General features: G+C 39.5%; 1 protein-coding gene across 2 annotated transcripts in view; it reads right to left on the reverse strand.

The window, feature by feature from the left end:
- Nucleotides 1-24,688, reverse strand: part of Tmem232 (transmembrane protein 232) — a 270,950-nt gene that overhangs the window by 215,170 nt on the left and 31,092 nt on the right. For both annotated transcript variants that reach the window (XM_037210170.1, XM_037210169.1), the window contains exons 3-4: nucleotides 998-1,109; nucleotides 329-434 (exon numbers count right to left, since the gene is read on the reverse strand). In XM_037210170.1, the coding sequence (XP_037066065.1) occupies nucleotides 329-434; nucleotides 998-1,109 (218 nt within the window). The remainder of the gene's footprint in view (nucleotides 1-328; nucleotides 435-997; nucleotides 1,110-24,688) is intronic.

Here is a 24,688-nt window from a genome sequence, read left to right on the forward strand (position 1 = left end):
GTACTTGGGGGACAGAGCCAGTTGGATCTCTGTGAGTTCAAGGCTAGCCTGGCCTACAGAGTGAGATCCAGGACAGGCATCAAAACTACACAGAGAAACCCTGTCTCAAAAGAAAAAAGAAAAAAAAAAGTTTAAAAGTTTAATAGTCAAAGTCCTAACCTCAAAATTACAGAGGAAACTTTCATAATTGAAACATCATGAGGTATTCTAATGGAGAATGGAGAATTTACAAACTTACTTTAAGTTTACTAAAACTTTAAATTCTCAAATCATCTCTTTGCAAATCTACAAACACTTGGGGTTCATCTGCAATCGGATCCACACATACCGTCTTGAATCTCCCCTTTGCACTGAGCCAGATAGATGACCTCTGCCCACGCAGTCGGAAGATGCACATGCTTCCCAGAGCCCAGCATCTTGAGACCCAGCTTCCTCTGTGATGGAGAAGCAAATCATAAAAACAGCAAATGGAAATGTGCATCCCTTCGTTTGTTTGTTCGCTGGCTTTATTACTTCTTATTTATATTCTGAAAACCATTCTTCCATGCCAATGTTTTTTTATCAGAGTTAGCGAAAACTTTACATTTTTCTCTTATGTAGAAACTTCTCACCAAAATTATTAGGTTATAAACTTAAATTTAATGAACATTAATATTTTAGCCCCATCTACTTACAAAGGTAGTTGTCTGTACCCACATCTTTTTTTTTTCTTTTCTTTTTTTCTTTCTTTTTTTTTTTTTTTTTTGTTGTTGTTGTTGTTGTTTTTCGAAACAGGGTTTCTTTGTGTAGCTTTGGAGCCTGTCCTGAAACTCGCTCTGTAGCCCAGGTTGGCCTCGAACTCACAGAGATCCGCCTGGCTCTGCCTCCCAAGTACTCGGATTAAAGGTGTGCACCTCCACCGCCTGGCTATTTTTTCTTTCAATAATATATAGCAAGTAAGCATTTACCAACTACAAATGAAGTTTGCATATGGAGCAACCAGGGAACTGACCCTTACCTTGCACCTAATGAGTAGTCTTCTAGCTTGTTCCAACAATTCTTCCTTTTCTGCTGGACTCTGTGGGTGGTTAAATCTCAATATGAACTCTTTGGTGATTGAAAATGATGGCCTGTATAGAAAAACAATAATTACCACCTTCGAATTTTAATTAATCATCTTCTAGTAGGTAAGCATAATCATGCTCTAGGAAAAGTACTTTACTTTTTTAATTATAATGTTTTACATATAAACAAGAGCAGCAGCATCAGAGGAACCTGAGCAGATCGCCCAGACCTACTGAGAAACAAATTCTCATTTTCAAAGGTGTTTGTCTTGTGAAAAACTTCCCTGAAATGGTTGCCAGCAGTCTTTCAGATATTTTCTTCATAGGTAAAAATTGAGCACAGCTTCAAGTATGCTGAAGGCTGATGGATCTCGTCCGTAAATCAGTGTTGTTCCCATGTAAGCTAAATCTACATTCCCTCCATGTGAATCCATTACAACTGTGGCCAGAGGAAAGTGTCCAGGGAGAAAAGATACATGGAGCAAAGTCAGCTAGAGTGGGCACAGGGATGCAGCGTGAGGGAGATGCCATCGGGGCTTCCGCAAGCCGAGTGGCAGGGCTTCGGGCCCCTCACAAGACTCTCCTGAGGATCTGCTCAGAGCTGGAGTGGAGGACGTGGAGCCCATCTACAGGGATAGCCATATATGTGGTTAGAGAGGAGATAACGGTGGTTCGGACCAGGACAGCACCGAGGCAGGTAAAGAGAATAGATTGAATAATGTGTATGTACACTTTGCCTTAGAATGACCAAGGAGTTATCGATTAGGCTTAAAGAAGGGAGTCGTGATTCAACTGACTCACTGAAAAGACAGAATGGCTCCTTCCTGAAGTGATGAAAACTACTAGAGGTACATATTCGATGTAAGGGTAGAGAATAAGTTCTGTGTTGGACAGGTTTTGAGATGAAAACCGTCAGGTGAATGGAGATGGGAGAGTAAGCATGTGGGTATGGAAACTTCAATGACAGGAGGAAGATTCAAATTAGATACATCTGCTTTGGCATCATCAATATATAACAATGTTATGGGATATTTGTTTACACTGGGTGAAGATGTATCTATGTTTTGCCTCACCTGCCTAAGGTACCTGATAGGCTTAACAAAGAGCAGAATAGCCAATAGCCAAGCAGGAGAGACTAGGTGGGACTTCCAGGCAGAAAGAGGAAGTGAGGGTTAGAATCTGGTGTAGCAGGATATCACCAGTGAGACACAGGACGTACAGAATGGAGGAGAGGTAAAGAAGCATGTGATAGAATGTAGATTAACATAAATAGGTTAAGTTATAAGAGCTAGTTGGGAACAAGCCTAAGCTAAAGGAGAAGTATTCATAATTAATAATAAGTCTCCATGTCATTATTTGGGGGGATGGTGGTCCCCAAGAGCAAATCTGACAAGAAAGTCTTCCCACATATCAATACTCAGCCTTATAAAGGAGAAGGGCCTCATGCAGAAAGGTAAGAATTTTTTTTTTTTTTTTTTTTTTTTTTTTTTCAAGACAGGGTTTCTCTGTGTAGCTTTGCGCCTTTCCTGGAACTCACTTGGTAGACCAGGCTGGCCTCGAACTCACAGAGATCCGCCTGGCTCTGCCTCCTGAGTGCTGGGATTAAAGGCGTGCGCCACCACCGCCCGGTATAAAGTAATTTTTTTTTTTTTTTTTGGAGCTGAGGATTGAACCCAGGGCCTTGTGCTTGCTAAGCAAGCACTCTACCACTGAGCTAAATCCCCAACCCAAGAAAGGTAAGAATTTTTTAAAGAGAAGTAGGAAGAAAGAGTTGAGGTCTTACAAAGACAATGAGTACAGCATTAATGAACTCCAGGGGACTGAAGGAGGCTGTGGACTCAGCTGCTATCAAAACACCAGTGAGGTTAAGTCAGTCAGGCATGTTAGCATTTGTGAGTTAGAGGCCAGAATAGGCTACAAAGCAAGTTCCAAGCCTGGGAGAGCTGCATGCTGAGATTTCCTCCCACTAATCTCAAAAAAAAAAATCACAAAACTAAATTCAATGAATTATATCTTTTGCAGTCAAATAATTGTTGGGATTGTGTTTCTAAGAAAGACCTGGAAAAATAGAAAGATGTTTATAGTTTACTGTATTCAGAATTTACTAAATTAATTGTTCTGCGGTATATAGAGAAAATGAATAAAAATCTAACTTTCCACTGAATAAATTATAATCTGTCTAGCAGGAAGATATGCCAAAAAATAATGGCAATGTCACACAGTCTCAGAGTGAGCAGAGATAATGATAAGACACTCTGCAAACTGGAACTGCACACAAGTCACTTGGAGAAGAGTTAATGAATTAACCAGTTTCTAAGCATCCCCTGTACCAGGCACTAAAATGTGCATCAAGGATACAGAGGTGGGAAGGAAGGACATACATCCTTGACCCCCTGAAGTGCTCAGAACAATATGGGAAGAACTGAAGGGTTTGGACTCACGTAGTCCACCAAAGTTGTCATTGTGAATGAGTAACTCCATGTTTGACTTTCTTTTTCCCATTCTACTTTTTATTTATGAAAGAGCTGTTAATTAGACATGGTGAGGACAGGCTTGAAGCTCTTTTCTCATTACCACCTAGGATGGCACAGGGGTTTTTTCTGTGTGTGTGTGTGTGTGTGTGTGTGTGTGTGTGTGTGTGTGTGTGTGTGTTTATTTGTTTGTTTGTTGTTGTTTTCTTGGGTTTTTTTGTTTTGTTTTGGTGTGTTATGTTTGTTGTTTTAAATCTACTGGGAGCATCTACAGAAGAACCCTAAATTGATTTAGCTTTCCAACTTATACAAAATACTGTGGGAGTCAACGGAGGTAAAGGTAGGCCCTTTGCTGATTTTTATGTTCTCACTAAAAGTTGGTTGTTAAAGTATGAACGTAAATGTGTTGTTGGTGGCAAACCAAACATGTACCGGTCCACCAGCACCCAACACAGCCATCAGGAGCAGCCAAGGCCAGTGGTTAGTGCACATCTCCACATTCCTTTCCTATGTTGACAGCATAAACTCATCTATGAATAGTTTCCCACAACCTCGGAATCCTTCACCTATAAGTAAAAGGAAGTTTACAGATATAAATACCTACATAGGAAATAACAAAGACCCAGCCAAGCGTGATGGTACATGCTCTTAATCCCACAACTTGGAAGCAGAGGCAGGTAATAGCAGGTTCCAGTCCAGCCAAGAAAAAGAAGGAGGAGGCACGAATTAATTAATTTTACATCTAAAGGAAAAGAAGAAGTATGACTGCACACTTAGCAGAAAAAGAAAATAAAGATTGGAATGGCAATAAGTCAGGTAGAGAAATAAATACAAAAGTCAGAAAAATTGAGTTATTTTGAAAAACTAAACACAATTAACAAACTCTTAGGTTAGCCAAGAAAGAAAAGAACTCAAATAAATAGAATAGTATATAAAGGAGATATTAAAATATTTCTGAAATATAAGTGCCCAGAGATTATGATAATTGAATATCAATAAATTAGCTAACTATCAAAAATGTGTAAATTCCTTAGAAACATAAAAACTGCCAAAACGGAGGCAATAGAATCAAGAGGTAGAAGGGCTGAACAGAACAATAACAAATAAGGAGAGCAGATTATTGATTAAAATGTTCCCAAGGAAAAAAATCAGGATCAGATGTCCCCATAAACAATTCAGTCAAACATTTCAAGACAAATAGACCTCTCTTTACCACATTAAAAATATAGTAAAATGAGCACTTTCTAACTCTTGATATCCAAATCATGCAAATACCAAAAGAAATTAAACGTGTAGGGCATTCCCTGGTTTGCATAAATTAAAAATATCTTTAGAAATTATGAGTACACTCCCTACCCAGACTTCTCACGCCCTCACTACCCATTCTGTGCCTCCTCCACCTCTGGCAGGTACTTCAGTACTCTTGGTTCTTTTCCTGGAAGAGTGACCCAGACCTTCATTCCTGATTGCTCTGTGCCCTCTGTCATCCTGCCTCGATTAGGGTGTCACATTGACGTTAATCACAGGACATGGCAACACGAAGGGACATCCTGAAGAATATCTTGCACAGTGGACATAATCTTTCTTTTCTCCATTATAGAAAATAATCCAATTTTCCCATGGTAATCTGGATCAATCACTCCTCCTAACACTATTATTCCCTTCTTAGCCTGCTGGCTTAAGGGCATCAGAAGTCCAAATTGACCAGGGGGATGTCTGACCTCCGGTTCAACAGAATATTTATTGTGGCAGGATCTCTCGCCATTCTGGAACTAAAACTTCTGGGCCAGCAGAACTGAAGTTGCAGAAACAGTAAGTGAATGTTTTCCTAATGGGTTACTAGGGGTGATAGTGAGGTGGAATGATTCCCTTCTCTACCCTGAACTCATGAATCCAGCTACAGGAGAAACCATACCATACATTGAATGTTGATTTAAAGAACATGTTGCCTTCTGGAGAACCCTGTTCCAGCCTCCAGGCTACTGTCACTGGCACTATGTCTTCAAAAGTCTACCTCATCATTCTATCAGGGAGCTGCTTCAGGATGCTGAAGCTGCTTCTTCTTGTAGGGAACATATAAGACTGATGGAGTCCATGATCGGGGGCCCTCAGTCATACTTCGTGGCTGTGAAGTGAGTTCCTTGGTCAGAAGCAATACTGTGTGGGATACCATGATGGTAGATAAGGCATTCTGTAAGTCCCTGGATGGTGGTTTGGGCAGAAGTATTAATACAGTGAAAATGGCCATCCTACCAAAAGCAATCTACAGACTCAATACATTTCCAACACAATTTTTCACCGATATTCAAAAGAAAAAAAACTATCTTCAACTTCATATAGAAAAAAAAGCAGGATATCTAAAACAATCTTGAATAATAAAAGAATTGCTGGAGGTATCACCATCCCCAATCTCAAATTGTACTACAGAAGATTTCACTCCATCTTCAAAAAAAATGATGTTGGACAAATAGAACAACTGGACACAGAAGAATGTAAATAGATTCATACATAGCACCTTGCACAAAACTCAACCTCAAATGGATTTTGGACTTCATCCTAATACTAGATACCATGAACCTGATAGAAGAGAAAGTGGGATGTAGCCTTGAACTCTTTGGCACAGGAAAAGACCACCAACAGCAGAAGTATTAAAACCAACAGTTAATAAACAGGACCTCATGAAGTCGAACGGCTTCTGCATGGAAAAGGATGCTATGATTCAGGCAAAGCTGCAGGCCACAGAATGAGAAAAGATCCAGACTAATGACACCTTCAATAGACAGTATCTAAAATATACAAAGAGCTAAAAAAAAAATGGTTATCAGTTAAACATTTTAAAAGGCGGTGCAGAACTAAGAGAGCTCTCAAGAGATGAAATACAAACGCCTGACAAAGAAATGTCTCCTTAGCCTTCAAGGAGATGTAAATTAAAACTACGTTGAGACTTCATCTTACTCCAGGCAGAATGGCCAAAGTTAAAAATAGACAGTCTTTTAAAAATGAGAGCTAACGCGGGTGATGATGTGGGAAAAGTGAACCGCTTTTCATCGCTGGTGGAGTACAAACTGTACCGCCACTGTGGAAGTCAGTGTGGCAGTTCAATGGATCTACCTCAAGGTTCACTCTCCAGCATATACCCAAAGGATTGTACATCCAACTACAGAGATACTTCCTTATCCGTGTTCACTAATGCTCTTTTCATAATAGGCAGGAACTGGAAGCAGCCTAGATGTTAGGAGGAGGGCTACCCTTCACTGCTGGTGGGTAGATTTTCTATGGATAGATCCAGGGCAAGGAAGAGTCACTGTTTGTAGTTGTGTGTTGACTCTTGACTCCGCCAAGCTCTGGGGGATAATTCCAATCCAATAGTCACATAAATGGCCCCAATTAAAGGAAATGGGTCACACAACAAAACCAAAAATCGTGAATCTGGAAAAAGAACAAGTTGGAGGTCGTAGGGATGAGAGGGAGATAAGAGAAAGCTTTTCAGGGAGAGAGTAAGCAGAGTGTATTATACACATGTAAGAAATTGTCAAGAACTCATTTAATAATCAAAAAGAAGGAAAGAAAAATAAAATGTCTCTTGAGCACTGTTACTGAAAACACCTTATACTTGAGTCATAGAACATGGAGAAATCAAGCTGGTGCTCACCCTGAAAGCTTTAACCCTATTGGCTAGCTTTCACAGTGCCGGTAGGTGCAGGGCAGGCTACCAGAGAAGACAGGTAAACATGAATCTTACCCGGCTGTCAATCCTTCAAGCTATAATAATGATAGCCTGGCAAGACATGCCCACTGGTGTGTAGTGGGTAGCCATTCCAGCTTTGATCTTGAAGTTCCAACCCCCATTGAGGCTTCGGTAAAGGTCATGCCTACAAGGCAAGGCCGAGAGAGGCCCCTGAAGACCCGAGATCTGGATGCACCAGCTCTCTTGGTTCCTGGACCCTGGATGCTGGAGGTAGACCTAGTCCAGAGAACACCGCTGGACTGTGCTACACCTTTCCCAGACCCTGTTACCTGTCCTTTCACTTGTAAGTTACCCCACAAAATAAACCTCCCTTTTAACTACATGGAGTGGCCTTAATAATTTCACCAATACTGGTGCAATAGTAGCATGAATACCACGGAAGAAACCAATCACTTCCTGATTGTATTTGATCACTATTCCATAAGATGAAAACCAGATTTTATGCTGTTGTTGGGCCAAGGACAGGCCTTAGGACCTAGGGGTGATGCTACTATCCTTAGTCTGCTAAATAGTCATCATATTAAGCCAACTCCTGATGATCTATTGCTATATCTATAAGATAATGCATTTCCCAACCCTCATTGGAAAAGCTTCTTTTAGCAGTAGATAGTGATAATACAAAGACCCACAACCCACCAACGTGCAGAAAATAAATGACTGCAGAATGCTCAGCCCTAAATGGGACATTTATATCATACCCCCATTGTGTAAGAGGGGGTGAAGAGATTGTAAGAGTCAGGAGCTGGTGGATGACTTTAGGGAAACAATGTTTTCTGGACACAGCAAGACAGTTAAACAGGTGAACTCACAATGGTAGCCACGACACACACACAAAACCTGTGCACACTCGAGCCAGACAAAATCCCAGCTCAGAGAAGTGAGCATGGAGTCCCAGATCTAGTGAGGAGTTATTAGCAAGTGGTAGCTGCTGAAGTCGGTGAGTTGGTTCTCTCTGAGAGTGTAGCCTCTAGTAGACTGACCATCCTCCGGTGGAAGACCACACATCCAAGAATATATGGGCAGCCCAAATTGGATCTGATGAGTTTGAAAAAAGAGAGAGAACACAAAGTTGGGTGGGGAGTGAAAAGGAGTGGTCCTGGGGGAGTTAGAGGAAGGGGTGAATGTGATCAAAACACACTGTATGAAATTCTCAAAGAAGTAATAAAAATGAGAAAGTATAAAATACAGGTGCTCTAATAATTTTTTTTTTTTGGTTTTTTTTTTTTTTTTTTTTTTTTTGAGACAGGATTTCTCTGTGTAATCCTGGCTATCCAGGAACTCGATTTGTAGACCAGGCTGGCCTCCAACTCACAGAGATCCGCCTGCCTCTGCTTCCCGAGTGCTGGGATTAAAGGCATGCGCCATCATGCCCGGCTTCAATCCTTCGTTTTAAAAAGGGGGGAGGAACATACAAACTGAATAGCTGATTAATAATTATTAGTTTAATTATTAAATATTTGCATACTTTGCAGGTATGTTTGTCTTAATTTAACATTTTTTCATTGCTATGCTGACTGTGGGCACACATTAAATTTTCCTACGTACACCTCATTATATTTTCCCTTTATAGTTTAGGAACTTTCTCTTAGAGGGAAGGTAGCCTGGGACCAGATCTTGGGAGGTATTTCGATTGTGAGGTAGTGTTGGAATTTTATTTGTGACGTGACTGGAAGGCAGTGCAGAGTTTAAGTTAGAGCAGGAAAAGATGACATTTACAGACTGAAAAAGAAATCTGAGACAGCTGTCCAGAGAAGAAATGGGTGAGCGTAGAAATGAGGACCAGTGGGAGGCTGGGCACTGTGACAGGAAGTAGACGAGGGTGAGGGGAAGGGACAAGTGGTGACAGCAGCAGAGAGGAAGAGGCTGTGCTTGGAAATGTGTAACTACAAAGCACCAAGGACTCGCCTAACGTCTAGCTGTAAGACCACAGAAATACGCTCTATGATTTAATATTGATGCAGGTACCTAATAGTCATTGTTGTGGTTTCATTTTCTCTATGCTATTATGAATGTCTATATATGTATGTGTTATTAACATATTACTAATATATATTAACTAAATATATATTAAATTAATATACATAAATTTGCTTAGTGAATATCCAGTGTTTAGATATGCTGATTGAAATGTACAGAATGTACATTGTATTATGAAAAGGGGAAGAAAGCTTAACTAGCACACTGAAGTGCATATCTTTAAAAGTTAAAAATATACATATATTTAAAACAAGCTGACACTCAGCCAGGCAGTGGTGGTGCACGCCTTTAATCCCAGTACTTGGGATGCAGAGGCAGGTGGATCTCTGTGAGTTCAAGGCCAGCCTGGTCTACAGAGTGAATTCCAGGACAGCCAGGGCTACACAAGTGAAACTTCATCTTGAAAAACCAAAAAATTAATTAATCAACTAATTAATTAATTAAAATAAATAAACTGCAACTCAAGATCTTGGAGCTCTTTTTGGAGTATCAGTCAGAATCATCTGTAGGAGCTTACAACATGTGTGTCTTCATAGTAAAACAATATTAATGAACTTTAAACAGATTTCCCCTAATACCAAATGTGGGCACCCCCAGGTATATCTATATACATACTATCCAGGGTTTTGAATATAAATTTAAAATTTATTTTCTAAAATTAAATATTTTACCTCAACAGCCTCATAAACTCAGAGATGCATTTATTGGTAAAGCAAAAGAAAGCCTTGGGATGAAAATAGTATCTAATTCGAATTCATGTGCTTAGAACATCTTATAAATAATTTCATTTTTGTCAATTATTTTCCAACATAGGTTGTGGTCTGTAATGCTCCATTGGGAATATGCAAAGTTAATAATTTCCTACTTTCAGTACAGATATTGAATGCCTTAATTGGTCTCCCACAGATCATATTAATAAATATTAAACATGAAATAAAAACAGCTAATTTTTAACAATTTCTTTCCCATTCAAAATAGAACAAATTAACCCTTCTGTTAGTAATATATACTATAAACATACAATAAATGATAAGCCACAGAAGGAATGATAAAAAAAATAGTATAGGTATTTGAAAAATAAAATATAATTTAGCTTCCTACATTCCAATTTCTTCAAAATATCAAAGGATTTCACAAAGATAAACCCAATCTATTCCAGGAGTAAAAAGTACAATCTTGTTAAACAGGCAGCCCACAAAGACCATCATTTTAATTTTACATAGAAAGCAAAGCATACTAAAGTCTCCTGGTTGCATGGATACCTAATCCAAACTGACTATTTATATCAACTGCAATTCAGTTCATTCATAAAAACATAATGAAAATACTCCGCTAGCTCCCAGGAAAGCTAGGTGAGGAATGAGAACCAGCCTCAGGAAGCTCACAGTCTGGGAAAGTAATGTGGTGCTTTGTGTCCTAGTCATTGTTCTGTTACTGTGACCAGACACCATGACCGTGGCAACTCTTATAAAAGAGAGTATTTAACTGGGGGCTTGTGTCAGTGGGCTGGAGACCATGACCATCACGGCAGGGAATGTGGCAGCAGGCAGCCAGGCATGGTGCACTAGCTAAGAACTTGCATCCTGATCCACAGGCACAAGACAGAAAGCTAGCGGAGGACAGTGGGCTTTTGAAATCTAAAGCACATCCCCAGTGACACACCTCCTCCAACAAGCCTACCTCTGACCCTTCCTAAAACAGTTCTACCAACTAGGGATCAAGCATTCAAATATATGCACATACTATGTGGGCCATTCTCATTCAAACCACCACACTTTACAAAACATTTCACATAAAGGAGACCTACTAAGAGAGGGCAGTAAAATGCCATGAGAATTCAATAAGCTTCAGTGACTCAGTATAGGTGAGCTGTAATTTCCCATCTATTGAAATGGAGACAGTATGTCACGGGAGTTTAAAAAGCAGTAACCCAGAACACACAGCCTGGCATAAACTCGGTGCTGGCTATCAGTTAGTTATAAACATGACTATCTTCCTTTGCCAATTCAGGAAAAGCTTGGTGCTTGAACTGACAGGACCTAGAGAACAGCACAACAGTGACTGTCCATTCACAGTCCTTTCTCTGTTACTGTGATTTATAGTCACACAGGGCAGAGGAATTGGGCAGAAGCCAGTGAAAGCCATGCTAAATCAAGCTAACATCTAAAAAGCTAAACCAAAAGGCTTTATGACTAGTTTGGGAAAAGAGGTTGTGTGTGTGTGTCGCACGAATTCTAATTGGTCTTAATAAAAACCCAGAGTCAGATATAGGGGTGAATACTAAAAGATCAGAGACACAAAGAAGCAAGTCACAGCTACTTCTTACATCTACCAAATCCTCAGATCAAAAGAGCTAGCTCCTGTCTCCACCCAGCCTTATCACTTCCTCTCCCCACCCAGCTGTATCACCTCCTGTTTCCTCCTCCCAAGTGCTGGGATTAAAGGTGTGTGCCACCACTGCCTGGCCTCTAGTGGCTAGCTCTGCACTCTGATCCCCAGGCAAGCTTTGTTTGCTAGAGCACAAACAAAATCTCACCACAGTTGTGAGCTAGGCATTTATAGTTGTGACTATAAATCACAGATGGGCTCAGGGTTTTTAGCCTACATGAGAATAAAACATCATGAGAATCAGACAGGAAAAATTTAGGCAGATTATATTATCTCCACCACTGACTGTTTCATAAGTCAATAAAGATAGGTCGACTCGTACGCTGCCGTCTTAAGTGTACCGAAACAGCGAACAACTCCTAAGTATATCTCACCATGCACCCACTAAGGCAACCTCTGGTCATTCGCTTAACGTTCATAAGAAAGACGGCGCGCATATGTCCATAACCCTTGTAACATTCCACTGCTCTTTCTACATCTACTCTCTTTAGATCTCGTCTCTCTCCCTCTTCATTCCATCTGCTCTATCTCTGAACCCTGTCCCATCTTGCTATGCGGTTTCTCCTTAGCTTCTTCTCAGCATACGTCACCCCTCCTACTTTTGTCTTCCGTAATTAACCTCCGACCGGCATCTCCGTCTGCTGCAAGAAACCATTTTACTCTCTCCTCTCTTCCAACAAACCCCTATGGGTACCCTCGTCAATGCTTGTGCTGTCCAAGGCCCTGAGCTCAACTTCCAGTAGCCAATGTGCATGTACATCTTCCTGTCGCTGTATTTAATAGATAACAACACTCTGAGAATCGTCATGCCTATTCCACCTTGATAAATTCTATCCAATATGAACATGCATCACAGTAACACTCCATAAACTTTAGCTTAGATCCAAGCAAGTCCATTAAAAACCAGAAAAGTAGAACCTGCATAGAGCACACATATCAAGATCTAGGCAAATCTGCACTGCATGGGTCTCAGAAGACACGATGTTTAAGACCGAACACATATCTCTAAGTAGACAAATCAGTTGAACCTAGAGGGAAAACAAAAAATCCCTAGAGGAGAAGAGGTATGCATACAGCAATTTGCTTTGACTTATCCTCTTTTAAGATTTCATGTCGCGTGCATAAATTCATAAGATCTAGGAGAGGCGTCATAGAATCAAAGTAAACCATAATTAGACTGAGAAGCTAATCCTTAGATGACTGTCACAACACAGTCGAGGTATATCTCCTAGATTCTAAGAGATATATGTGAGGTATGTACACATCCTGGGAAAAACTACGTCACTATGTCTCCATAATCAGCCCCTGATGATCTGAAGCAGGTCTCGACTGCGTTGTACTGATAGCCCCATCTTTGACCAATTATGTGCACAGCCAATCTCATCAGCCCATCCGCTAAGTTTTTGAGAAATCAAAACTGAGAACGCATGATTGTTACGAGCTAGACTGAGGACCATCGCCGTGTCTTCAGCAATTAAAAGAAACCGTTTTTTATTATTCTGTGCTGAACATAGATTAATAGACTACCCTATTCATCTCTACAATACTCAGTCACCGATCCCACATAATGTAATTGGCCTGCAAGAGTAGAAATCCCAGTTCCAATTGTTGAAATCATTTCATAAATATTTATAGTCTTATAGAGCAAAAGAAAGCCATATCATCAGAACAAATTAAAATACACTGGTAGCACTTAACAGACATCATAGAGTAATTGGCGGCGTAGGTGAGACATCTCAGCGTAGCCCAAGTGCTCCTCTAGCTGCTTGTTGGTGAGTAGCTGAACTGCTAATTTATTACGATTCCATCCTTTCCAATCGATTAGTAAACAGGATGGTTATTTTGACAGAGCTGCGAACAAAGCAGCTGTCCTGATGCTAAACTAAGACTACTAAGTAAGGGTAAACACTTTTGAACCTGCACACTTTACAACCTCTCTATCAGATACAATAGGAATCTATATATTTCAGATCACTGCCACTAAATTAGCAGAGAAGACCTCAAGGAACTGTATGAGAAAGTTGTGTCACGTGCGTGGCGCGAGATTGATTTTAAAAAATTTCAATACCACGCTCTTACCTCCCCTTCATCTCTCCTGTCTTCTGTCGCGATCAATGTTAAGCTCTGAGAGCTGTCTCAAAATCACTCGTGCCTGCCTCCACCATCTCCCTAACCAATGTGTAATGGTCGAAAATCTGCATCCTCTTATTATCACTATAAGCAGAGCTCCAGATGTAAATGCTTTCGTTTATAAGTTTCCTGCTCGATCATCGTTCTCTTCACAGAAATAGCAATAAAGCTCTAAATATTAACAATGTAGTAATATTCACCTATAGTATTTAATACTATACAATTAAATCATGATCCACCTTCTACGTCCACGTGATAAAAATACACTTAGATATTTAAAAATTAATATATCAGTCTAGCCAGTACATCTTTTTATAGAGGTATCCTAATCGTGCCTTATTATCACCCTCTAAAAGATGATTCTTGCATCCCTATCATTAATATCATAGTTTGATAATAACCTGTCACTCATATGAGAAATAGTCTATACTCACAATATTAAATCCACTATAAACTAATATGAAAATATATAAAAACGAACTCCAGCAACACAACTGTATATCTTCTGCAAGAAATAAACTATCTAATAAGGAATGAACAAAAAACATGTACTAATTCATTGAAAGAGTTGGTCAATATCATAGTGAAGTATACATTTTAGTAATTATTACATGTATATAAATACCTATTTTAAAAAATATTTTTAAGCATGTGTTTACACTCAAAACACTAAAACTATGTAAACAATATTGACTCCTCTTTTTTAAGGATCCATATCACACATTTATTCTCCCCTCTTCCTGTTTATATTTGTCAGCAGCTATAATAAAGAAATAGTCTCTGTCTTTCACAATAGTTTATCCTAGCTGCTGAGTGCACGATAGCCACCTTGATATACCTTGCAGAAATCTCACAGCGACACTTTCAATATAAAGCGGTAAACTCATCTACGATGCTGGGCAGCCTGTATCAGTTCATGTCCACCCAACGTCACATTCAATCGACAGCATCAAGAACACCCCTGACCAATGAAAGGAAAACAGCTCTCTTACACTGTTTGCGAACTTATCGCCAAAGCAGAGGCATCCTGTCTGGTATCTAGAGAACGGAAGACTGAGAAGTTTTACATCTTAATCCACATGGCCAATCGAGAATGTTTTCTGTACCTAACTACTCGTGCAGGTCTTGCGAGTCTCTGATTGTATTATTTGACCACAAAGTCTCTGCATCCACATGATATACTTCTCTAACAAGGCCATACCTACATAACAATCAACTAAGCCACATTTGCCCATTAATGGTTACTCCCAATGAGCTTATGGGGGCAATTGACATCAAACTTACCCACATTATCTACTTTTAGTCTGCTCCATCAAGCATTAACAATACAATAACAACCCAAAATACATTTGAGTCCCAACTTCAAAAGTCTTCCACAGTTCTCAACAATGTTTTAAAGTCCAAAGTTCAAAGTTCTACTTGAGCATTCGTGCAAGTCTCTTTAACTGTAATCCCCTATAAAAATCAAGATCAAAAACAGATACATTGATCTCCAACTACAATTGCACAGATATACATACATTCCAAAATATAGTGAAGGGGATAGTGAGAAATACTGACCAAACAAAACTTGAAAACCAGCTGGACAAACTCACAACTCTACATCTCATCTCCATGTCTGATATTCAAAATGTTCTTTCAGATCTCCAACTCCTTATCTTGCTTGACTTAACATACTTTCTCTTCTCTTGTGCTGTTCCACCCCAAACTTGCATCTCTATGTTCTGATGTCAAAATGCTCTTCAGATCTCCAACTCCTTCAGCTTGTTGACTGTAACACACTTCCTCTCTTGGTGTTCACTCCTTGTTAGCAGCTCTTCTTCTCACTGTATCCTGTGGTTCTTAGCAATCTCCAACATCTTGGGTCTCCAAGCGAATCATCCGAGCTTACCTTCACAGCTTCACACAATGCCTCACTAGACTCCTATCAAGGGACACCCTGACCATTGCTTGCACCTCATCGCTTCTTATCATGAGAATATTCCATAACTCCTGTTTTCTATCCATTGACTCTCAATCAGAGAACCATTCGACAGAAGCTGCAAGTCCTGCTGTCTTGCTGAGAGATGAGTCAGCGACCTCCTCATTCTAAATAGCAAAATTACCTTCACCAACTTATCCCCAACCACTTACACGCCAATGGTAATTCCCATAATCCATCTTCTCTTCATGTCCTATCTCCACTTCTGAACTGCTCGTTAAACTCACGCAACGCTATGAGCCTCAAACTCAGAGATCCATCAGCCTCTTGTTTTCCAGGTCGCTAATATTAAAAGTCACCACCATCCTGCTTTCAAACTTTTATCATATTATATCTCTTCACTATAGATTGATAATTTACGCTCGTGAGGTGAACTTTCCTTGCCCTAAGTGTCAAGCACTTTCCTTTGGATTAGCGCATTCATAATAAATGTGATTCTATCCTCCATGTTTTATCACAAGTTATGCGATTACTTGTGCTCATTCGTACTATCAACTGCACTGTTCCTTTTTATCTAGCACGTGAATTTTTATGCAACTTTGTTCGTTACTCTCTCTCTCTCTACGCGTTCCCTCTCTTTTTCTTTATGAATGTATCGTTACGAGAGAATATATGATATCAAAAGTATCTCCTATCATAATACATATACATACACCTAAGAACAAACTGAACATGAATGTTAAGAGCGTTTACCTCCACAACTCTTCTATATCAGCCAATTAAGAAACAAAAAAGTTAATACCAATAAAGATAGGCGTCAGTTTTGACCACACAGTATAGCGTCACATCCAAATGAGATGCGATACTTGCAATTATATATGTGTCTATAAAGTATGCCGTATCGTCACGCATGTTAAGACATTAACAAGGAATTACTAGCTTCGCATACGCCACAGATATCTATAACCTATTATAAAGCATTCTTCATACCGTCTCGAAATGACCTATCTAGTGCCACGACACGAGCGAGTGCAAATCAAACAACTTCACCACATCTGAAGCAACACACTGACTATCACGACATGTATTACCGTACAAGTTATCTACCATTATTAAGACCCTGAGCGACTACAAGATAACATATAGTTACAACTAAGCAGTAGTTATCTTCGGTGTGGAACTCACCTCTACATGTGATGGAGATATATGGCTAATTAGCAATGCTACCAGGATTCAGAGTCGGCCTATACCAAATCAGAGCTCCGTGCGAAGCATGAGCAGAGATCTGCAAGTTCAAGGCCAGCCTGGGTTAACATATAAGCGCAACTCTTTCAACAGAAGTGCAGAGAATAAAGAAGAACGTGTGGAGGGTAGCGAGAGTCGCAACTCCCTGTGACACTGTTCAACAAGTATATCAGTAAAAGACTTTATAATAACATAGACATTATATAAGAGATAGACATCATAACATTTTATATAAGTATTTTACACATGTGCTGGCTAATCATGAAGTAATACACATGAGACCACAGATAACGAGCGTGACTAAATAGTGAGCCAACGTGATAGACAGAGATCTTAAGCTGACATAATATAAGATCAGACACTAGCAGCTAGTCACACTATAATATTAAAATACTCACGCACAATCTACATTTCTTAAAGACTATTTAGCGCGATCCCCATGGGAGATCAGAATAACACTAATGTCTCACAGCAGTTTATACAAAAGTCTTACAGCGCTAACTGCGTATATGTTTATGCCGAACAGCTCATAACGACTGCAATTCCATATATCTGTCATGCCATGAAGCACTCCATATCCACATACGCAAAACTTACCGCTATCACATATATGAATGCAAATAGTCCGAGACAGTACCTGTAAGAGCTCTGGGTTGAGCGTCTGCAAGAGAGGTGACAATTCTAGTTCTGCATAAGACATACTACATGCAGCCAAGTGTACTATTAAGTGTGGACCCTCAATGAGCAAGAATTTTATGAGAACCAAAAGTTATGGATAAAAAGCAACCAATACAAAGAGCCAAGTGTAACCCAAATGCAGAAATAATACAACCAATGAATAGTGTAAACCTATGAACTAGCGACGCCCCGCTAACCTGATCCAGTGCCACCTTTCTTCTCAGGTATCGTGATTGAGATCACTTGATCTGAAATTATCATGTTTGCTGTACAGTGCGAGATGCGCAGAGCACTCACCACGCTGTCTATTATTGTGCGACCGTGCCTGAACATAGGCATTATGCTCCTTATCTCTATGCATCAGCCGTGAACAGGCGTCCAATACAAAATGCATTCGCTACAGCGCTCACCGACAGAGGACCTTAGAACCATGCCCCGTGAGACTGTAGAACTCACCAGCAAGATATTGACCTCTCACTCCCCTCCTGGCCTTAGAGGCTCTGCCTCCCTGAGATGAGGAGGTTGATGAAAATGCCTGGATGTATGCATAGAAAAAGAGAGAGAATGCAGTCAAGCAGCAAATATGAGGCCTGGATCACATGACCAGAGTAATCTGTGTCTCCCTTGATATCAAGAGCTATATAATTGTAGGTAAAATAAAATAATGTTATATTGGCATAACAATAGTAATATGGTGCTTCATAATGACAATGCTACAAAGAAGTTGTGTGTCATGATGTGTCTGAGATCCATACATTAATTCACAAAAAAGTGGATGCCAATTATCTTGATGACTACCAATCAAGAAAGTTATTTGTTCACTTTAATAAGAGGATCTAATATAAAATTTGTAAAATTAGCTGAGTGCTTCATATATATCTGAATAATATAACATTAATGGTACATGTTGTCCATAATATCACTGTTCTGAGTTTGGATAATCCTTCTGAAGCCTTTTCTGTGCTATAAAATTATGAGACCATAGACATTGCGTCTATATGCAGTACATTGCTAAATATGAAAGTTAGAAAGAAAAGAGAACATGCTACATGTATGACGTTTTCTAATCACTAAGTTCCAATGGTCCAGAGTTACATTCAAGCTATAAAGCAGACTATGTCACTTAATCATAGCCATACCGCGTCCCTGTGGAACCATAGTGTTTCTTAGTCACCGCTTTTCTGAAGTCTGCTGTGTAAGAAGCTGAGCACCACAACTTGTTAATGAAAACAGAAAACACTTATAGAGTGAATGGTGTTGCTAATGCTTAAAAATAATAGTTCAAAGTAGAATCTCAAGCACCTGTATTATGAATGGATGCTATGCTGACATCTGCCAGAGTATGCAGAACATAGTGCGCAGATTATAGCACTCTCATAAACGAATTCAGTCGTGCTGTATACTTAGTGCATAGAGAGCTCTCTGCACAAAGCTTTACATGCATACCATTAGCCGTCTAACAATCTATGAGAAGTTGATCGCACTGCACACTCTGAGAGCATTGTCAGCTGAGTCGACATCATATAATACCTTCTATTATTAACTCTGACATCCCTACGAGCATCAACACATTTTGTGTGCACAATACAGAGTGACCGAGCCATCACCAAGCAAGCCAACTTACCGTAGTTCGAAATTGGAGAGCATGCCACTCCCAGACTTCGATTTTCATTGGTCGTAGGGTCATACTAATCCTATATTACAGCTTATCGCAAACCAAATAGCTCACTATTGCAAAGAATAAATAATTAATATATTCTCAAACTCCTCCTAAAAAATGTAGACTGCATACACAGTGAGTAGGAAAGAGTGAAATAAAGGATCTTACGCCTATATGACAGACAAGAATAGATGATGCAAATGGGGAAGACATGAAACTACCAACTATCTGCTGACATCAGAGCAACCATGCGTGAAAGCGAATAAGATAAAAAAAACGATTAATGAGGCTCTCCACTAGATCAAGGATGTTCACAAATGAACCTATGGTGAAGCGACTTTAGGTTCTTACTCCTCCTCCATGATATTATCGCTCTGCTTGCCTTCACATACGGATGAATACTGTCCATACATAACTATTGCTCAAAGCGACGTGACGAGATTTCCCATACCTATACTGCTCATCCTCATACCTTTGATATATTTGTCTCAAAGTATCTTAGCAGGACGAGACTGTATCATCATGTAGTGACACCTATGTGACAAAGGTTAGTACCTTTCACTGTGTCTTCATCAGTAACACAACTGAGGTGAAAGAAAGCGTAACTGAAACCTCCTAAGATCATTTATGCTATACTACAAACATAATAGTCTACGAATCAACAACACATTTTGATATTGTCTAATAGAGAAAGTCTTTATATATTCACGTACCAGCATTAGCAAAACAATGCTATGAGGAATGTGGAAGCATATCGAGGCTAGACTTGTGATATTGCAGCATGCGCATGCCAACTCATAATATGTTCTATCAAAACGTAAGTACAAAGAGCTCTCAGCTATGAGAGTTCATAAGAACCATTAGCAATACAGGATTAGTTTGATATATGCGATTAACAAGATAGAAAATCCCTATAGAGCACACAAAACCACTCTCAAGAGAATGAAAGAGGGAGCAGTTGTATGCGTAATAACTTATCCCTATTTCTCATTAACTATAATAGGCTCACGACAGGATGAGATCACATGTCTGTCATAGAACTTTCTCTTCTGAGTGTGTTTAGACAGGGTCACAGAGCAGAGCTATCTATCTCACACAGAGGGCCAGTCACTACCTAGCACAGACACACATATTAGCACACAACTTTCAAAATTCAATAGGTGAATGAATAAGTATCGATCGTATACACGCTCAAGTGTGATATTGATGCGTCAGAAGAGATTCAGTTAGTTACAGAAGATAAACAGTATATTTTCTATTAATCAGTTATAATCATATGAACTACAACAGAGAGAGACAAGACTTGGATTAGAAGAGATCCTTTAGAAATATGTAGACAACTCCACAGGAGTAAAAGAATAGTTGAAAGAGGAAGGAAGGCAGAAGTAAGAGCAGAGAGAAAGAAACTAGGAACGGGGGCACCCATGTAGGTGTAAGAATCGTAGAGAGATGACAGTATAAGGTGGAGGGAAGAGGTGATGATGACATGACGAATAAAGAGTATGAGAGTAAAGAAGGAGCATTTGAAGATAGTGAGTATTTAATTCGAAATACAAATAAGAACACCCAAGCGATGGAATATTCATCCTTTTTTCATTCCCACCCATTATTACACTCGAAATTTGAAATGATCTGTCGACATTGATGTAATAAATACATGATGCAACAATGATTCTGTCCAGGATTATACGCTAAGAGTATGCACTCTATCAGTGCCCATCTAGGAGTCAGATAAACCCAGAAATTTATTAGTCCAGTTTGCTGCTTTGGTACAGCCTATATATGAGATTTTTCACCTATATAGATGTCCGTAAGAACATACTAGTTGAGAAGATAATCCGACGACATCTTGTGTACCCCAAGAATACTTCGAAATATCTCTGTAAATAGTATTGTGTACCCAAATCTGCTTCCTATACAGTGTATTACCCATATTGGAGCTGCAAAGATAATACAAAAGGTGCAAACTCTCAAACACAACCAAACTAATAATCAAAAATAGATCTAAACATACCTAATAATTTAGCAAAATGAGCTGATTGAACAGACTTACTTAAATGCCTAGGAGAGAAATCTGGGAATTGAACCTATCTATTTTTGTGGACAATATGCGTTCTGTCGTGGGATAATTCCAAAACACATGAGCAAACAACAAGCCCACAGCAGAGAAGGCCTTCGAAAGTAGTGCACAACTTGGCCCAACGAAGAAAAGAATTAGAAGCTGAAAAGAGAGCTGGGAGACAGGGATGAGACATTTGCCAAAGATTCACTTGACCAGGACTGACATATACAATGTATAAGGAACACAAACAGCTCAACAGCAGTAAGACTAGGCAACATAACAAATAGAGAGATGATCTAGATAGACACTCATTTTTTAGGAAAGGGAGAAACATAAATAGCCAACAAATGTGAAGGAAGAAGTCTCAGCATCACTAATACAATCAGGGAAATAGAAATCCCAACCGTGGTAACATGCCACTTTACCCTGGCCAAATGGCTATGTTTGGGGGGGTAAAAAAAATCAGTGAAATATGAAGAAAAGTATACTCTTTTCACTGTGGGTGAGACTAGAAACTAGAATAGCCATCATTGAAAATGGTGTCATATTCTTAAAAACAAAGAAACAAAAAAGAAACAAACTAAAAATGGAACTATCAGATGACCCATTAGTTCCAGGAGCCGAAGGAAGACCCACTGTAGAATAAATGGATAAAGAAAATGTGGTATAAGTGTTATAATTCCTAGCTATATGACCGTGCATGCGCTGTCCAGCAGTCAGGCAAAATGCTTAGTCACCCCAGGGCCTTCCCGTCCTATGTAATTCATGCACCGAGTGGTCACATAGTCTGTGCTCTGTGATCACATAATCTATGTGCATGTATGGTATAGCTACTTAAGCCCATATGTGCATGCGCAAGATGACCTATAAAAACAGATTCCACCCGTTCACCACCCCCCAGCTCTCTCTCTCTCTCTCTCTCTCTCTCTCTCTCTCTCTCTCTCTCTCTCTCTGTACCATTTGTTTCTGGTAGGTATATTCACATTCCCTATGCTTTCCCCTCCCTGATGAAACTCTTATAGTGGATTCCATTGTACCTTGTATTTTCTCTCACCCAGTAAATAGCACCGCAAATAAATAACAATAAGCACACAGAAGAATGTTATTCTGCCATAAAAAAGAATAAAATCCTGTTTCCAGCAACATGATGTAGCTAGGGGACATTATGCTGATTGGAGTAATCCAGGCACAGTAACATATTCTCAGTTATATGTAGAAGCTAACATAGTTTGTCTCCTCAAATTTGAGAGTAGAGTAGTGATCATAAAGTCTATGATGGGGGAAAAGGGAGGAGATAGAGAAAGAGATCAGGTACCAATCAAAACACAGGGATAATTATAGAATAGTAAGGTGAGTGTAGCTTTAAAAATTATGTACCTCAAAAGGATCTTGAAGGGATCAAGGTTCCCTGCACAAAGAAATGATGAGCATTCAGGTTTGAACATTACATGCTCTCCACAAGTATAGAATTATCACAATATGTAATATGTATAACATGTCAATTAAAGCAAAATTTAAATAGTAAATACATGTGACTTTTCCATCGAGCATGAGATGACCTTGTGATGCCACAAGCAACTGTCTGACGAAATCAGGAGTATCCCTTCTTGGGAATAAACTCACATATGTGGGATGGAAATGGTATCCAAGGAGAAAATGCAGTAAGACAAGGGATGCTTAATTTTCTTTCCATCAGAAGGTATTATGCCAGAGAACACTAAAATTTAGACAGTTCAAGTCAAAAAACAGGTATTAGAAAGTGGGGGTAAGTCACAGTGTACTATTGGTCCATAATGTGCATGAGCATCTCTCTCCTATATACTTGAATGTGTAAGAACCCAGAAAAATGGCTGTAAGAGGTAAATATTCTTTACTAACCCAACTGGTTCAAAGTCCAAAAGTGAATGTCTTATTCAGTTGGGCAATCAATGAGTCCTCTGGAAAGATAATAAAGACAAACTGGGGCTACAGAGCATTGCTAGTAGCTTTGTTACAGAGAAATTATGCCACGAACTACCTAGAAAAACAATGCAAACTGCTATAAAACAGCAAAATTATTGTAATCAAGACAGACCCTTCTTTTTCAGACAGAAGACCCAAGATACGCGACCCAGGATGGTGTGTCTGCAGAGGAGGTCCACACTTGGTTTTCTTGCCCCTTTGTTGTCCTCAACATACATCTTCCATCTTGTGGCTCAAAGCCTCTGCTCTAGGGGCTGCAGCCACCTCCCCATTCCCACTAAAAGCAGCAACAAAGAACAGGAAGACATACTTCTCCTTGTTAATGAGCACAGAATTAAAGTGTAACATTTCTGCTAACCGTGGCACTCAATGGGATCATACCCACAGTCCCATTGACAACAAGGAGATCTGAGAAAGGCAGGCTTTCATGCTTCACTGTGGATCCTACTAAAAATCCTATCAGTGTGAGCAAACGAGAAAAGGGATTTAGGTAAGGAGCAATTAGCAGTCTTTGCCACAGTGACTACACCACAAGTTGAGCAGGAGATCACACCGGTTGTCACTAGCATGATCAATTCTCAGATTATCATTTTTGCTACTACATAAGGCTGATTTCCGATTGTATCCCTGTTAAGGTAAATGTTAGACTATGGAGGAAAAGCACGTACGCCATTACCTTATCATGCTTCTGTGATCTTGACAATGTCAATTTGATGAGAGTAAAAGGGGAAAGCTAGGACACAGTGTGCCTGCTTCTACAACGGAGAAGTCGAATGATTTTCTGAAGTGTTGGGGACAGAGTGTGAGCCGTGGATTTGTGATCAGATCAGACTACAAGAGAGTATCTCAGATCAGGAGAAAAGTTAAAGAATAGCTGTTTCAAATTGTATCAGATAAGTAGAATTGGTATTGAATACTTATCTGAGACCTTAAGTTACCCAAAGTTAACTCATGTCACCAATAAACTAGACATGTATGAGTTACATAATAACAAGTCAGTGAGATACATATAAACAAGTTAGTGAGATACACATTAACAAGTTAGAAATATCCAGTTCCTTGTGAAACTTCTTTAAATATGATAAAAATATTTTTTCTTACAAATATTTCCAATATAGCCTACTGTTACAAGCACTTCGTTCATTTGGCCATTCCTATACTAAGCACTTGAAAACTTGCAATTTTAAATGTAATCAGTCCTGCTATGAACATCTTCATACAAACAGTTTTTCCTCTGCTGCCTAGGTTTCCAAGAGTAAAAGAATTACTAAGTCAATACCACTCAGGCCTACTGTTTCTGTTTCCAATGTCTTTGACTGTTTAGATGCACTGATCATTTTTACTTGCTCATCTGATGTACTGGTACGACAATGAATACATCACTATGGGGTTATTGATAGATA

The sequence above is a fragment of the Peromyscus leucopus genome, chromosome 13 (genome assembly GCF_004664715.2).
Source record: "Peromyscus leucopus breed LL Stock chromosome 13, UCI_PerLeu_2.1, whole genome shotgun sequence".
NCBI classification, from domain to species: Eukaryota; Metazoa; Chordata; class Mammalia; order Rodentia; family Cricetidae; genus Peromyscus; species Peromyscus leucopus.